Source organism: Podarcis bocagei, assembly GCF_964188305.1.
Source record: "Podarcis bocagei genome assembly, chromosome: 4".
In the NCBI taxonomy this organism is placed as follows: Eukaryota; Metazoa; Chordata; class Lepidosauria; order Squamata; family Lacertidae; genus Podarcis; species Podarcis bocagei.
The window spans coordinates 17,884,456-17,901,630 of record NC_138128.1 but is presented as its reverse complement, the minus strand read 5'-3'; the positions used below and the strand labels follow the sequence as shown (position 1 = coordinate 17,901,630).

At 45.8% G+C, this 17,175-nt stretch overlaps 1 protein-coding gene across 4 annotated transcripts in view; it reads left to right on the top strand.

Annotated features, from left to right (window-relative positions):
* The first annotated feature begins 738 nt into the window (after positions 1-738).
* LOC308585083 (acidic leucine-rich nuclear phosphoprotein 32 family member B-like) overlaps positions 739-17,175 on the top strand; it is a 28,047-nt gene continuing 11,610 nt past the window's right edge. The window contains exons 1-3 of one of the 4 annotated variants that reach the window (XM_081190638.1): positions 739-965; positions 11,536-11,681; positions 13,573-13,666. In XM_081190638.1, coding sequence (XP_081046764.1) covers positions 893-965; positions 11,536-11,681; positions 13,573-13,666 — 313 coding nt within the window. In that variant the 5' untranslated portion in view covers positions 739-892. Of the gene's footprint in view, positions 966-1,088; positions 1,209-11,527; positions 11,729-13,572; positions 13,667-17,175 lie in introns of those variants that run through there. The other 3 variants (XM_081190639.1, XM_081190640.1, XM_081190641.1) reach the window with 3 other exon arrangements.

The following is a 17,175-nucleotide window of genomic DNA, read 5'->3' as shown; positions in this document are numbered from 1 at the left end:
TTCCCAATCGAAGGCCATATAGCCCCCTGGGAGACACTAGGATATTCCAAGGAGGCCACAGGTGAAAATCGCGAAAGTGGAGGGCCACAGCACGAGGCTAGAGGGCCACAGAGGGAAGTGAGAAATGAAGAAGAAAAAATTCATACATATTTTTAATTATGGAAAACGTCCTGATTGGCTGGCTATCTGCTTGGCCAATCACAAGTGGGTAAGGGGGCTGCCCACCAGGGCCCAACACTCCTTTTTGCCACGTGTGTTTTCTTGGATCAAACCAGGCCTGAGCTACCCAGGCAGACCACACACTCTGCCACAATACACTTTGGAGAACAGGGACTTCAGTCTTGATCCTCCATACTCTGATTCGACATTCCCCAAGCTGATGCCCTCCAGTTGTTTCGAACCACAACTCCAATCAGCCAGTAACCAGGGATGATGGGAACTGTAGCTCAAAACTTCTGGAAAGCACCAAGCTGGGCTTGGCTGCTTTAATCCGTTCTCAAAATGGCCCCCTGGCAAAACCTAACTGCTACTCTGCCATTCCTCTTTAATCGGGTAATAAAAAATGCTAGTATCTGGAAATAATTGAGAACGTGGCAGATTTATCCCATTGATGAAACATGTATAACCTCGTGTGTGTTGTCAGCCTCTAGAAAACTCCCGAAGAAATAAAGGCTTCTTTGCTATTGGCTGGAACCACACAGGAAATCCTTCGATGCACTTAAGAGATTGGTAACAGTACCTCCTTCAGGTGGACGAGCATTGCGAGTCGAGCAGGCTGTCTCCTTAGCGACACTGAATCCAAAGAGTTCCAGCCAAGACCCCAAAGGGGTTTTTGTGTTTCTGTCAAAGGGATGCCGTGTTGCAAAGCCAGGAAGAGGAAAGATGGGGGGAGATGCTTTTTCGGAAGGCAAATAGCTTCATGGGAGCCTTGAAAGCTTCACGCAGCTGCGCAACATGTCTGAAAGGTAGGCAGCTGAAAGTAGGCGAGTAACTTTAGTCTTTGCACTATTGACTTGACACACTTTGAAAAACCGAGATAGGGTTACAGGATTGAGTATCTCCTTTTTTGTATATTAATGCACAGTTAGCAGTCACTGAATGGCTGAGGCTGGTTCTGCGTGCTGGGAAAGCAAAGGAGAAATATGTCACTTATTCATTACTGAAGACAAATAGCATCCTCGAAGAAATGGATTATTTATGAAAAGCAGGTACAAACAGCCTCTCAAATGCGATATTAAATGTACAGTCGTTAAAATTATTGACGACTAGCCTGGTGTCCGCGTTTTGCATCCGCCGGCAATGGCTAATTGTATGCGATATGGCTAATTATGCTAATTGGGCCTGAATTGCAAGTCAGAGACATTTTCTGTGCAGCAAAGAAATGAATGCCGCAATGTTAGGATAATCCTTCACTGTGTGGCCACACGTTGGAGAGGTATGTGCGTTGGTAAAATTGCTCTCAAATGGTTCTGTTATAATAGTTGGAGCCTCTAATGAAGCCCCAAAAGATATATTGCTGTGTCTAATGGCTCAAATGTCGGTGGTGGTGGTGGCGAGACCTCGAATGTGCACCTCTAAAGTATGCCAAGCTACAGCTGGGTTGTTAAGCTAGCAGGAGAGAGATGGCTGCAATCACCAGAACAGCAGGGTCAGAACAAAATAAGAATAAAAAAAGAAAAATAGCAGTCACTGTGGAGTGTTGAAAGGACTTCGGTTTAATGTAGGCCTTCATAGATGAGGGTCCACAGCTATTTATTTCCATCCCATCTCACATAATGGTCAAATGACCAGAAAAAAACACGCAGGTTTCTTTAGTTGTTCTGCTTTCAGGTACTTGCCAGAACATAAATAAGGAAGGCTTGCTGTTGTTTTTCCTCCCTAACCTGCTTGACTTTTAAAGCGGTATATTTTGGGTGAACTGCACTGGCCACACAACCAAACTCTGGGCTCGCTAGCCCCCAAACCTGCCTAAAAGAATTGGGCTCCACCTAGGGAGGCCAGGTGCTAAAGTACAGCCCTGTACTGGAAGGGTGGTTCTGTATTTCGTCCTCTGCTGTTTTCGCAGAAACTCACTAAAACCTGAGTGAATGCTATAGCAGACTTTATTCTTCATGAGGCCTGGGAGCCAGGCCACACCACTGGGTTAGCTCTCCAGGAGCTGGTCTTCTGGTCAAAGTTGCTTCTCTTAAAGGCGCCATGTGGCACTTATTTAGCTGGTAACACATACACTACAGTCTGGTCCAAGTCCAGTTTAAAAATAAAGAACGGGAAGAAAGGAGGGCAGGATGGACCTTAAAGTTGCCCACCAATGGTTCGATTGAGCAGGCACAGCTTCTTCCCTGCTATGGTGAGAGGTCTTGTATTTTCACTGTAGCATTTACAAATATGCATCCTTACATAAGCATTGTTGTTGCTGCTGTTTAGTGGTTTAGTCGTGTCCAGAGCATGCCAGGCACTTCTGTCTTCCGCTGCCTCCCGCAGTTTGGTCAAACTCGTGCTGGTAGCTTCGAGAACACTGTCCAACCATCTCGTCCTCTGTCGTCCCCTTCTCCCTGTGCCTTCAATCTTTCCCAACATCAAGGTCTTTTCCAGGGAGTCTTCTCTTCTCATGAGGTGGCCAAAGTATTGGAGCCTCAGCTTCAGGATCTATCCTTCCAGTGAGTACTCAGGGCTGATTTCCTTAAGAATGGATAGGTTTGATCTTCATAAGCATTAGCATATCCAAATGTTATGCAGATCCGTGTCATCATTTGCCCTCTTTTTTGGGTGATGAACATGTGTCCAACTCTACCCTTCCAGCAACCTGCTTTGGGCTCTGTCCTCATGCCCTGCCCTGGCATCTGAATTTTGTATTTCAAAGCTAGCAGTCCTAACCCCACAAGCCATCCCTCCCAGTCCTCACATCCCTCACATTTACTAGTCATTTACAGCAATGCACTGTTTTTCCATTCATCCCTGCCACTGAGATTGCAAAAAACCAAGTGCTATACACAGCCCTCTGATTCTATCTGGTGATTGTAAGTTGGCTCATGTAGAGCAAGAGCACAGTGCAAATAGGAAGAGCTGCTATGTTATCCTTCTCTTGATAACCCCCTGCCTGGATTGCCTCCCGCTCTTTGCTTCTTTCACACATGGAGTTGGTGTTCAGCCACAATGCTGGAGTTCCATTGCTGTGTGATTTACTTTTCTTAGCTTTGTGGGTTTTGCTATTGGAGAATCCACCCCTGTGGTCTCAGATGACCCTGATTCTTTTCAAATGGTTTGCCTCGTCCCTCAGAAAAATTGAAGGAGGACATCCTAGGGCTATCAGACAGAAAAGGACAAAGGTTTGTTCTCTGCTGCCCCAGAGGGTGACTCTTGAGCCACATCCACAACAGACATTTATAGCAATATTAGACCACTTCGAACAGTCATGGCTTCTTCCCAAAGAATTCTGGGAACTGTAGTTTGTTAAGGGTGCTGAGAGTAGTTAAAAGACCCCTGTGCCCCTCAAAAAGTGGCAATTCCCAGAGTTTTCTGGGAAGAGGCATTGGTTGTGAGGCTATACTGGAATTGTAGCTCTGGGAAGGTAATAGGAACCTCCTAACAACTTTCAGCGCCCTTAATAAAATACTGTTCCTAGAATTATTTGTGGGAAACCATCACTGTCTAAATTGGTACGATGGTGCTTTAAATGTATTGTACGGATGCAGCAGTTGCTGGGAGGCTATTGGACAAGATGTTTCCGGTCATTGGATTACTCAGTATTGGGTGACTCACAGATGAATTGTCTCCATTAAAAAGTTGACTTTGAATGATATGAAATTGGGTGCTGACTCATTCACACATCCAAGCAATTGCTTGTTACTGTAGTCAGCGAGTGGTGATTACAAGCCCCTTTTAAGACACTGAGAAGGGCTGAGTGTTTATTTGAAACCTCCTTCCTTCCCACAGTACCATGTGTCAATATTATTTTTCTCTCCACTGGGGGGGAAAACACCACCCAAATATGCATATAATATTTTCAGACACCATATATTACTATATTCAATACTATATTGGATTCACTTGTAATGTGGTGCACACTTCCAGTCCTTCTGCATATGGGAACCTCTTTTCATGTTTTATCACATAATATAAACATCTAGAACAATGGCAAAGGATCCTCTCTCTCTTTTTTACATATAATGACAAACTGTATTTGGGTTATTGTAAATCTTACGATTTCTTCTTTTCTCTCCTCTCTCCTCCCCCCTCGCCCATCCAACATAACTTGGCAGCCAATTCAGACAGCCGATTATCAAAAGTAATTTTTCTCAGAAGTTCTGTGGAGAGAAAAGATAATGACAGTCTTGAGTGCAGCACTGTTGACCGTAATCTATTTTTAATAAAGGATAATTTGGAGAACGTTTTTTCTCCTTCAAATGGGCAGAGCTAGATAAGGGCAGAAAGCTCTGGTAACATGCGGAAAATCTTCAACCAGTTCCTTGTTGTCAATTCTCCTCAGGATTCTATGTGCAGTGGTCTCAAATCTTTTACATCCCTCTGTAGTATCTGATAAGTGAGTCCTCCCAGCAAAAGCAGAAAGCGCAGAGATCTGGCTGATGAGGTGTGAGAGTACCAGATTCCACTTCTAAAACATGCAGCCTAATTGTTGATGTGAAACCTACCAGCTACAGTTGATGTTTTTAAGGTGTGTTTAATTTAGTTAGTGCATGGCAAGGGGACATTATCATCCTATAGTTGAATTTGTTTTGTGATTATTTCCCCCCCATTAGGCTTATGGAGTTCGTTAGTGAGATTCTTGCCAGTGGGGAGGGGAGGGGAATTGGCAACAACATCGCAGTCCCAATCTACCAATGTTGATTATCAATGCTGATGTGGCCTCTTCATGGATGTGGCCCAAGCAATTGCCCCCTGCACACACACACACACACACACACACACACACACACACACACCCATATACCCAAACAGAGATGGCACTTGTGAACATGAACTGCCTCTCATCTGGTTTGTCCCCAGAGACCCACTTACAGCAGTCTTCTAATATCAGCAGTCCCAACCTAAAGAGAGACCTCTCCTGTTACAAATTACCAGGGGGCTGAAAGAGGGAAAGGCCTAGGACAGGGGAGGGATAAATATTATAGCCCAAGGGCCATATTCCTTCAATGGGAACCTTTTCAGGGCCACATACCAGTGGTAAGTGTGCCCAGAGGCAAAAGTGAGTGGAGCAACAGATGTGTCTCTTGATTTTGTACAGCAGGCTGCATCCAAGCCATTACTGCACACCTTTCTCTATCCAAACAAGAGGCATTATTGCAGTTCAATATTTCAGCCAGGCAAAAGCATGCAAGGACAGGGCTGAGCCAAGCCAGTGAGGGATGTGGGACGTGATGGAGCATGGCCTAGAGAGATTCCTGAGGGCCAGATAGAAAGAACTGGAGGGCCACATATAACCCACTCACACACACACCACTTCCCTGGACCTGAGGTTTCCCACTCCTGGTCTACAGCTATGAGCATAGCAGGTTTCTGTGAGAGCATTAGTGGTATGAATTCCTCTCTAGAAGTAAGCCCTGTGATTTATGGTAACAACCAATTTCTCACTGTGGGCAAAAGGAGGGAAATAACTCTGCCAAGACAGACAGCATGAATCTTTCCCCCCCCCCTCCACTTAATGGTTGATATCATCTAAAGCGCGTCTCCCAGAGGGCCTGTTTGGAGATTCAGACCGAGCCAAAGTGCTCTCCGATCTAGGCAGAAAGCTAAGGTAGTTTAAAATATGGTAAGCTGTAATTGTTTTAAATTGCATCCTGCCTCTACTGCCACAATTAGTTAAACTCGCCCTTAAGAGGCAATAATAAAAAGGAGAGCGAGGGGGAAATTGTCATCTAGCTGAACCGATCACCTTACCTGGAGTTTTAAAATATTATGAGGTGTGAAAATACAACCAGCCGAAGCTCAGCATCTTGCTGGCTGAAATGCTGTTCACCTTGAATGTATCTTTTATATACCTGCCCTACAGCACCAATTCCCCAGCCGCCATTTAGCTCAGCTCTGTCTAGTATGAAAGAGAGCAAGTTCCCAGAATCTGAGCCAGAGGCCTCTCACAGCACTTCCGCCTGTGATGCTTTTAGCTGGAGATTGAACCTCTGACCTTCCGCTTGTCCATGTCCTGTGCTTTCCAGATATGGTCTCGCACTCTCTTTCTTCTTTCAATGGATAAAGGTATTAAGGCAGCCTTATGGGATAAGAAGAGTGCAGAGAAGGCTCGTGGTGATTTCGCCATCTGTGTTCGTTTATGAAGACACAAGAAGGCCAGATGGGAAGGAAGCAGGCAGAAAGGCAGGCCAGGAAGATGCTTTAAGGCAGGTCAATCTATAGCCTTTGTGCATTATACACATGGAGATCCATTGATGCAATTAAGGGGAAGTAGGGCCCCACCGGGACATGGTTGGCGCTGTGGGTTAAACCACAGAGCCTAGGGCTTGCCGATCAGAAGGTCGGCGGTTTGAATCCCCGTGACGGGGTGAGCTCCCGTTGTTTGGTCCCTGCTCCTGCCAACCTAGCAGTTTGACAGCACGTCAAAGTGCAAGTAGATAAATAGGTACTGCTCCAGCGGGAAGGTAAATGGTGTTTCTGTGTGCTGCTCTGGTTCGCCACATGACCCAGAAGCTGTCTGTAGACAAACGCCGGCTCCCTCAGCCTAAAGAGCGAGATGAGCATGCAACCCCAGAGTCAGTCACGTCTGGACCTAATGGTCAGGGGTCCCTTTACCTAGGGCCCCACCACTAGCTTTGTCTCCATAAAAACAGCCCTGCTGGATTGGATCGAAGGCCTTTCTAGTCTAGCATTCTTTTCAACCAGATACATCCCTGGGGCCATAGGATACGTTGGCTCTCTCCTTCCAGTGTTGGGGAGAGAGAGAGAGCTCTGACCTTGGAGAAGGAGATCTAATGTCTGATTCCTCTCTCTGAATCTCCCATGGCTTTATCTAGCCTTCCAAATATGGGACCTCCAAAATAGGTGTGGAAGAGGGTGACTATCAAGGCATGCTAGTGCAGACCAGGGAAAAACTTGTGCCTTCCTGACCCCAAGACACAAACTAGAGATTTAATTTTGTCAGCCAGGAGCTGGTGTAGCTCAATCCTGTTTATTTCCCTCCAGTTACTCTTTCGCATATCTGTAGAGCCAGTCTACAACAGGCTTCATATTTGAATATCATCCTATCAGATCAGCTTCTTCATCCAGCTGTCGCTTTTTTTCTTTTTCCTTCATTTCTTCTTTTATCTTGTTTTTTTTTAACACCACAACTTTGCATTTTCTTAGCGTTAAATATCTGCAACTGAACCTGTGGTATCCCTGCTGTAGCATTTTCAATCTGGCATTCGTAGACTAAATCATTTTAACAAATGACTATAATTTAAATCAGGGGCAGGCAGACTTGAGGCTTGTCGGATCTGCTTGGTTTTTACTAGAATCCCAAGGTCTGCCCATCAGAGCCATTTTCAAAAGGGCAAGATGCTTAGAGTGAAAGAAAAGGGTGCCTCGGAGCACATTCTGAGTATAGGAATTTGTTAGCAGCACCCAGCAATGAACCGAGCTCACAATCCTTTCACACCAAAGTCCGCACCTTCTTGGAAGAAGTTTTCCTCTCAATACCAGTGGCAAGAAATCAAAAGTGGGGAAGAGTTGTTTCACTCATATCCTGCTGGCTGGCTGGCTGGCTTCCCATGGAAATCTGGTTGGCCACCATGAGAATAAGGTGTTAGACTCGATGGGTCTTTGGGAGCTTTCTTGATGTTCCTCAACACCAGCATCCATGGTTTTCCTCTAGACTTGGTTAAAGCCATTTTGCGGTTGACTCTGCAGAAAAGAAGCTGCAAAGGAATGGCACAGAAGAAGACCTATCCAGATCCAAGCCAATAACTCTTTTGCATTTTGTCGAGATGCTTATTAGTTCAGTAAATTGTTCCTAAGTGGCCTCAGTCTCTTAAGAAAATATTGCTGCTGCTGCTGCTGCCAGACTTCTGTCTTGGAAAACATCCCCATAGAAACCTGATCAGAACTGGGTAATGTTAATAGTGAATTATTCCATTTTGTAACCATTTGGTGGCATTAAATGTGGAAGGAACCATAAAATCATAGTGCCTCATTCCACTTCACAGTGAAGCTCCTTGGGTGGCCATCAGCTAGTCGCTATCACTCTGCTAAACCTACCTCACAGGGTTGGTGTGCTGATAAAAAAAGAGAGAAGCAATGCATGCCACCCTGACTTCTTTGGGTAGGGTAGGAAATAATATTTGAATCATCATCATCATCTCAACTCTATAACACTCTGCACTAACAACCACCTCTCTCCTATTCTGAATTATTTTCCACGTGCCTTGTGACATGGTATAATGACATATTTTATGACACTGACAGTGCATCAGATGATTGTATTGTATAAAGCTAATAAAAGTCACCCCCACAGAACAGTTCACTCAAAGCAGCTTCAAATCCTTGCGCACAGCAACAATCTAATGTGGCTACACGGAGAGGAATGGCACAGTAAATTAACATTTTTATCGGCTTGGGAATAGAGGCACGTAAATATTGTTTTCCAATCCAGCTTCATAAATCAACCGTAAACACCAAAACACATACACAGATGTTTGTCAGACTCTAAATTTAAGCTCGTATAAGTCAGCCCATGTATAAAACAAAAGAAATGTGAGATTCAGAGGACGTGTTAATAAAACAACCACGTGCTTGATCCAAGCCAGGGTTTGTAGGCGAGTCCTGGCTGAGCGCAGTAAACATCCAGAATGGGCTGCAGGTCATCAGGACCCTGGACAGCTCACAGTGGCACTTAGTAGCTCCTAGGTCTAAGCTTGCTCCAACAGTAGTCTAGAGCAGGTGGTTCCCAACCTTTTTGGGTATGGTGACTCACAAGTAGGTATACTTGGTCTGTTGATCCATCAGTTTATTGTCACTTGAATTTTGGACCTTAGGTCTTCTCTGCCACCAGCCTCCAGAGAACTAAGTATGGTGTAATGATTAGAGTTTCAGACCTGGGAGACGAGGGTTCAAATCCCCACTCAGCTACTAAGTCCATTGGGTGACCTTGGGCCAAAAAGGTGGCATTTATATCCCACCTTTCTTCCAAGGAGTTCAATGTGGCGCACAACAAATGTGAGTCCTGAAGTCTTACTTCATAAGTAATACCTCTTAACATTTTTCTTGCTGTTTTGTTGCCCTATTATAATGCTGTGTTCACACTTGCAACCAAACACTGGAAAGTGTTAAAATTTAAGGCTCAAGACTTTGGTGTGGTACCAGAGAGAGGTTCAGAGGATGAGACAGAAGCATCCCTTCCCTCTTCAGTGCGGGAGAGAGCTATCTCTTCAGGCACAGAGGATGAAGGCATAATTGGTCCATGATGCTTCCCTTCCATGGAAGTCTTTGATGGGAGTTGCTTCAGATATTGTCTTCTGTGGTAGAGACTCTCTCCGTGGGTGAGTCCTAAATCTCATCTTCTCCTTTTACTGTGATTTTGGACATCTTCTTTGTTGGGGGGGGGCGCACGATGGAGCAAAAGTGTACACAGTCCAGAACCCTGGGAAATGGAAAGTTCAAGTCCATGTAAACAGGAACCTGGAGTCATCCAGATGTATGTACTGTGCAAGCCATGCCATTCATGTAGAGATGGTGAACCTGCAGCTCTTCAGATGTTTTAGGACTCATCACAGACCATCAATGGAAGGATACAGGTTCACGATCCATGCTTGAGTACATAAATGCCATGGGGTGGAGCCAGTAGGCATGGCCCGCAGCTTGTCCACCTCCACAGGTCTTTCTTTTCAATGCCTAGCACATGCCCAGCTTGTCTCCTGTGTAAACAGATGGCATGCCTTTGAGGAAGCCAAAATTTTGCCACAGTTCATGTCAGGCAAATTGGAATGGAAAGGGTCCCCCTGAGCTTAGGAAGTTTGAGAAGCATTGCTTTAAAGAGCATATGGAATATTTGGCAGAACCTCTGTTATCGGATATTTCAAAACGGTGAGTTTTGCTGAAGCAACTTATGATTCTGTTCAAGGGTATTCTCAAATGACAACACTGCTTCAATTTGAAGCCACTTAGTACTTTATATTGGCCTTACACTCTCGTGTAGAAGGAAGGTTCCATTACCATTCTTACCAGAGCGTTTTATAGTTGCACGTCTTCCTCTGCTCCCTTGTGCAGCTGTTATAATCATGTTTTGTGACAGATCATGGGGCTTGTAGAATAACCGGAGTGTGGTTTGCTGAATCGACTGTGCTACTAAAGATCAACATGAATATCTATCAAGGTATTCCTCCATAGACTTCTCTGAGCCTTTAGAGATGTTCATTTGCTTGAAATCACAACCTTGAAAATTGCACCATTTATGCAATAAAGAATAAACCAATTTCAATTCTCCTGCCCAACAAAATAACAAACCGTATAAGCTCATCTGGTGCATGCATAAAGTGCTATCTGTCAGACTCGGCTCCAGTAAAGTCAATGGTGGAGAAGAGAATCACAGAATCACAGAATTGTAGAGTTGGAAGCGCCATCTAGTCCAATCTTTTGCTCAATGTGGGGCTCGAACCCACAACTCTGAGATAAAAATCTCATGCTCTGCTGACTGAGCTATCTCAGGGAAAAAGGGGAAAGTGTCAAAATGGAAGTATAGAGTTTGCAAGTTGTTCTGGTCAATGAACAAGCCTGAGCCAGAAGTTTTTATAGGAATCAGGGTGTGTTAGGGTCTGGCCTTGTTCAGAGGCTTTCTTGCTGGCCATCTAACAGTTCCCTTCCTTTGTGCATTGCCAGGTGATGTTACAGAGGCCCATCCTAACAATCCCAGGTCCTGGATTCAGTGGCAGAGCACATGGATGGAATGCAGGAGGCTTCCAGTTCAACCCCTAGTACCTGAAGTTAAAAGGACCACTCACTGAGACCTCAGAAGTTGATGCAGATCAGAATTGACAATGCTGGGCTAGATAGAGAAAGAAAGAGCCTCACCTGATACCAGGCAGCATCCTTGCCTTGTTCAGGCATTATGCCTGAACAGGGAATTCCCAACATGATCAGAGAGTACAGGGTAGAGGGGAAGCACACACGAGCCCCACTTCCAAGAATCCCATGCATGTTGGCCCCATCTATTCCACCCTTCATCTTCTCATGTTGTGCAGGTGGGTCTGAAGGAGACGTCTAAACATGTTTGACTGAATGCGCTTAGAATCCTGTGCTATCAAGGTTCGTGCCATAGGTTCTCCATTTACGTTAGAACCAGACTTTAACCCAAATGCATCTTGGATGCAGAGTTCTAGGAGTAAGTGGACTGTGGTTCTGACCCACCTCTGCAATTTCTGTGGAACCAATATCATTTTCAACTCTGTGTTTTGCTCCTATACTTTGTGCACACCAGCCTCGCAGCAGTGAGCTGTACCTCTGTGTTTCCCACCCCTATCCCCTGGGCCTGATTGCTGATACTAGACCAGGAGACCCCTCTGTGACTTTACCATGTGATCTTCTTAAGCTCCTCAGGTCTGAACGCAAGCTGGCTTAGATTGCGCACCAACCATTCATCGCCCTTCTCCGATCTAAGCGATACAGAAATCCCTTTGCCAGTGTTATCGTCAAGGAGCAGAGGGGTTCGCCCGCCCAGCTGTGATTCCGGCATTGCCTCTCCAGTAAGCATTCTGGTTCTGAGTTCTGTGGAAAGAAGCACAAGTTGATGGTAACCTCACTACTAGCATCTCCTTCTGCAGCATGACAGTGCAAACATTCCCCCTGAGTTTTAGCCATCAGAAACAAGAGACTGTCTATTGTAATAGAAGAAGTAAGGGTGACCAGTTTGGGTGTGGGTAGAGATGGATTGCCTCTTCAGATCCACCTGAGTAAGGACTTCAAAGCACCATGCAAGGTGCTGTTAAAATAAATTTGTCTCCCTGCCCCCCTAGATTTAGCAGGTTATTTCATGCAGTTTGCATGGAATTCTACTGAACGGAGCAGGATTTAAACCCTCTGCATCCGCTGATGAGCTCCGTTTAGCTGCTTGGTCCAGTTCATTGCTAGGAAAAGGCATGTGGTATGCCCCGCGGAGGACCTTAAGGTCCATAAATAGCAACACTCCAGAGGTCCCGGGCCCTAAGGAAGTCAGATTAGCCTCAACCAGGGCCAGGGCCTTTTCAACATTGGCTCCGGCCTGGTGGAACGCTCTGTCTCATGGGACCAGGGCCCTGCAGGATTTCTTTCCGCAGGGCCTGTAAGGCAGAGTTGTTCCGCCTGGCCTTTGGCTCGGAACCAGCACGATCCCCTCCCCCTCTTTCCTTTTCCTTGACATTTCCCCCCCTCAGACAGTTTTTGATCTGGGCTTCCACTGAAATGAGGCTGCATTTTAAGTAGTATTTTAATCTTGTTTTTAAGTTGTATTTTAATCAATTGTTTTTATACCCGATGTTAGCCGCCCTGAGCCTGGTCTTGGCCAGGGAGGGCGGGGTATAAATAAAAACAAATAAACAAATGAATGTGTAGCCTATGCAGGGTTTAATCCTGTCCAGTCACCCATCAGATGATGTCACAAGTTACGTATGTCAGCTGCTGGGCGTGTGGACATGGTTTGAGGGAAAGGGCCTCGTGGGCCAACTTGATCTCCCTCATGGGCCATAGACAAGAGGTTTCTCACCCTTGCCTTAAAATAATTAAGAAGTGGTCAGGTGGTATGTTATTTTTGCTTTTACACTTTTTTAAAACTTTGCGGCTTCTCGCTAGCCTTGCTTTCTGGTGGTTATTTGAGTCCTCAAACAGGCTTATAGACCTCCCAATAAGCCTTTAAAGGTTTGCACCAAGACTTCCATTGCAAAGCTGTCTAGTGGTATTCCTGCTGAATTCTGAAGAGCTCTGAGGTTTATGTGTTGCTAAAGCAGAGCAGGTTTTTTTTTAAAAAAAAAAATAACTTAAAGTTTTCAGTTTTAAAAATATCCTCTGCTGTTGTGCTCTAACATAATAATAATAATAATAATAATAATAATAATAATAATAATAATATCCAGAGCTCTTACATGCTTTGCAGGTAATGTTTTGGACAGCTTTGCTACTGGCAAAGCCCATGAACCTAGAGAAATATAGAGTTGTATTGACACAAAACAGAGCACTCTGTGACAGGGGTGCCAATTTGAATAAAATACTGGGGGGCAAGTAAGCCCCAACCTGCAAAATTGATCACAAGACCATTTCCATGGCAATGAAGATCTATTTGAGGGAGGCCTAGCCCCCTCAAAAATGTTAGGGGCAGAGGGACCTTGGCTCCTATGCTCTGTGCGGGTCCTGATCCAAATGGAGTCAGTTGTTGACATTGTTCTTCAATACAGGGTGGGAGACCCCTAAATCATTCTGATTTTTCAGTCCCCACCCCTAATAAATGTGCCATCCTTTTAAGGTGCTTTTGCCATTTTCTTTCAAATGCGTTGAAAATGTCCACTGTTTGGAAACAAGCTAAAGTACTGTCTGAAATTTTTGTGCTGATTAAAAGGTATCTGGCAGAAGGGGAAATATTCCTAATTTGGCTTCTCCTCTTTCAAGCTTCCATCAGATTCCTTCAAGTATCTCACCTGGCATGAATTAGAAGAGCATGATGTTCAAGGGAACCAAATCCGCTGCCCCCGAGTGAGAGAAGGTATAGAAAAAGAATCTGGTTTGTAGCCTCCATGGTATTAGGAGATAGTGGGATGTGAATGATGGCAGAAATATGAATTATCGAGGCAGGTGCCTTGCTTTGGAGCTTGTGTGTGCTTCAACGAACATGCCGTAGGATTGTGCTGACAGACTGATCTATGAGTTCAGTGAAAGTGTACTTCTGCATTCCCGTAGGAGGTTGCCCTTTTCAGTGAACTGACTGGGTTTAATTGGTCTACTCAGTAGATAAATCAAAAGATCTAGATAATTATCTGTTGCAGGCCAAATTTTATTCAGCAGGGTTCCATGTTAAAAGTAGGCTTGTTTGCATTGCAATCGGCCTGTTTGCATGGTTAATAATAATAATAGTTATTATTTGTACTCCACCTATCTGCCCATTCTGGGCAGCTTCCAACCTGCATCAATATATAATAAAAGGCTTCCCTAACCTTTCCTGTTAGGCAGATCACTGACTAATAGCCCAGAATGATTGTTGCTATCATGTCAGTGGGAGCTCATGGTTAGCAGATAACTGGATGTCTCTCTGTGTTTCAAAGCCTTCACCAACCTGCTGTCCCAGGCTGATGGGATTTGTAGTCCAAAAAAAATCTGCAGGCATCACTGTTGTTTATGACTTGCTTCCGATAAAATATCTCAAAGCTATTTAACAGTAAGGACATCAACAATAAGAAAAAATGCAACAATTTAAAATAGAAAGCAATTTCAAACCCAGTACCGACAGAGACCAGGATTTAAAAAATATATTTAAGAAGCACTGACAAGCCAATGGAAACTGTGCCTGTCTGATATGTAACAGAAGGGAGTTCCACAGGGTGCGTCTGCCATGATGATGATGTTTTTGGAAGGGGGCTTCCTACCTTTGGAACTTCCTCCTCTTAAATATTTCTCCTGCAGGCTCTTTCTTGCAGAGCATGGTGATCAGAAGGGCATATGAATGATGTGATATCCTGGTCCCAAGCTGTATGAGGCTTTGTACACCAGTACTAGCACTTTGAATTTAGCTTAGTAGCTAATTGGTAGCCAGTGCAATTCTTTCAGCAGTGGCACAGCTTGATGGCAATATTCTGCCCCAGTATGCAATCGAACTGTTGCAGTTTGCATTAGCTTCAATTTCTGGACCAACCTCAGGGGCAGCCACACACACAGTGCATTGCAGTTGTCCAACCTGGTGGTTGCCAAGGCATGGGAAACAGTGGTCAGGCTACCCTGCTCCTGAAATGGTTGTTGCTGGAAGCTGGGGAAAGGCATTCCTAGCCACTGAGGTCACCTAGACCTCTAGTGATGGATAAGGATCTAGGAATGCCCTCAGATTATGAATCTGCTTCTTCAGGAGGAGTATGACCTTGTCCAAAGTGGTCAATTTACCATTTATCCTGTGTAAGGATCTGCCAACCAATAATAATAATAATAATAATAATAATAATAATTTGTTATTTATCCCCCGCCCACTCTGGGCGGCTTCCAACAAAAAATTAAAATACAATAGTCTATTAAACATTAAAAGCTTCCCTGAACAGGGCTGCCTTCACATGTCGTCTAAAAGTCTGGTAGTTGTTTTTCTCTTTGGCATCTGGTGGGAGGGCGTTCTACAGGGCAGGTACCACTACCGAGAAGGCCCTCTGCCTGGTTCCCTGTAACTTGGCTTCTCGCAGCGAGAGAACCGCCAGAAGGCACTTGGCACTGGACCTCAGTGTCCAGGCAGAACGATGGGGGTGGAGATGCTCCTTCAGGTATACTGGACCAAGGCCATTTAGGGCTTTAAAGGTCAGCACCAACACTTTGAATTGTGCTCGGAAACGTACTGGGAGCCAATATGGTCTCGGCGGCTGCTCCCAGTCACCAGTCTAGCTGCCGCATTCTGGATTAGTTGTAGTTTCCGGGTCACCTTCAAAGGTAGCCCCACATAGAGCGCATTGCAGTAGTCCAAGCAAGAGATAACTAGAGCATGCACCACTCTGGCGAGACAGTCCATGGGCAGGTAGGGTCTCAGCTTGCATACCAGATGGAGGTGATAAACAGCTGCCCTGGACACAGAATTGACCTGTGCCTCTATGGACAGCTGTGAGTCCAAAATGACTCCCAGGCTGTGCACCTGGTCCTTCAGGGGCACAGTTACCCCATTCTGGACCAGGGATTCCTCCACACCTGCCGGCCTCCTGTCCCCCCAAAACAGTACTTCTGTCTTGTCAGGATTCAACCTCAATCTGTTAGCCACCATCCATCCTCCAATCGCCTCCAGACAGGACCTTCACCGCCTTCACTGGTTCTGAACACCCAGCCCAAACCTCCTGATGATCTCTCCCAGCGGCTGCATGTAGATGTTGAAAAGCATGGGGGAGAGGACAGAACCCTGAGGCACCCCACAAGTGAGAGCCCAGGGGTCTGAACACTCATTCCCCCCCCCACTTTCTGAACACGGCCCAGGAGGAAGGAGCAGAACCACTTTATAACAGTGTCCCCAGCTCCCAGCCCCTCTAGACGGTCCAGAAGGATGTTATGGTCGATGATATCAAAAGCCACTGAGAGATCCAGCAGAACTAGGAAACAGCTCTCACCTTTGTCCCTGGCCCACCGGAGATCATCGACCAGTGCGACCAAGGCAGTCTCAGTCCCATGATGAGGCCTGAATCCCGACTGGAAGGGATCCAAATGGTCCACTTCTTCCAGGCGTGCCTGGAGTTGTTCAGCAACCACTCGCTCAATCACTTGCCTAAGAATGGTAGATTTGAGACTCGGTGATAGTTGGCCATGTTGGCCGGGTCTAAAGATGTTTTTTAAAGAAGCGGTTTAATGACCGCCTCTTTCAGCGGGTCTGGGAAGGCTCCCTCACAGAGGGAGGCATTCGCCACCCTGCAGAGCCCATCGCCCAGCCCCTCCCAGCTCCCTTTTATCAGCCAGGATGGGCAAGGATCAAGGAGACAGGTGGTCGGTTTCACTTGTCCAAGCAGCCTGTCCACATCATCAGAGGTAACAGATTGGAATTGATCCCATGTAACAAGAACTCTAGCACTCTCCCGCCCTGGCCCTGCTCCACAGTGGAGTCTAGCTCCTTCTGAATCTGAGCGACTTTATCTGCAAAAAACTTTGCAAAAGCATTGCAGGAGATCTTGGGGTCCCTACAAGGCCCTGGTGGTGCAGGTGGTTCCAATAGATTGCGAACCACCTGAAAAAGTCTCCTGCTGCTGTTTTCTGCAGATGCAATAGAGGCGGTGAAGAAAGGCTTCTTCACAGTCGCTACCACCACCTGGTAGGCTCAACTCTAACCCGTGTCCGGTCAGCTTCAGAATGAGTTATCCGCCACCAGCACTCTAGCCATCTCAGTGATTGTTTCATTGCCCTCGGATCCGTGGAAAACCACGGGGCTGTCCGGGCGCCATGCAATCGGAGAGGGCGTTTCGGAGCCAAACAGTCAATAGCCTTGGTTAACTCCACATTCCAGCGGGCCACCAGGGAATCAGCTGAAAGGCCATCAACATGGGATAAAGCATC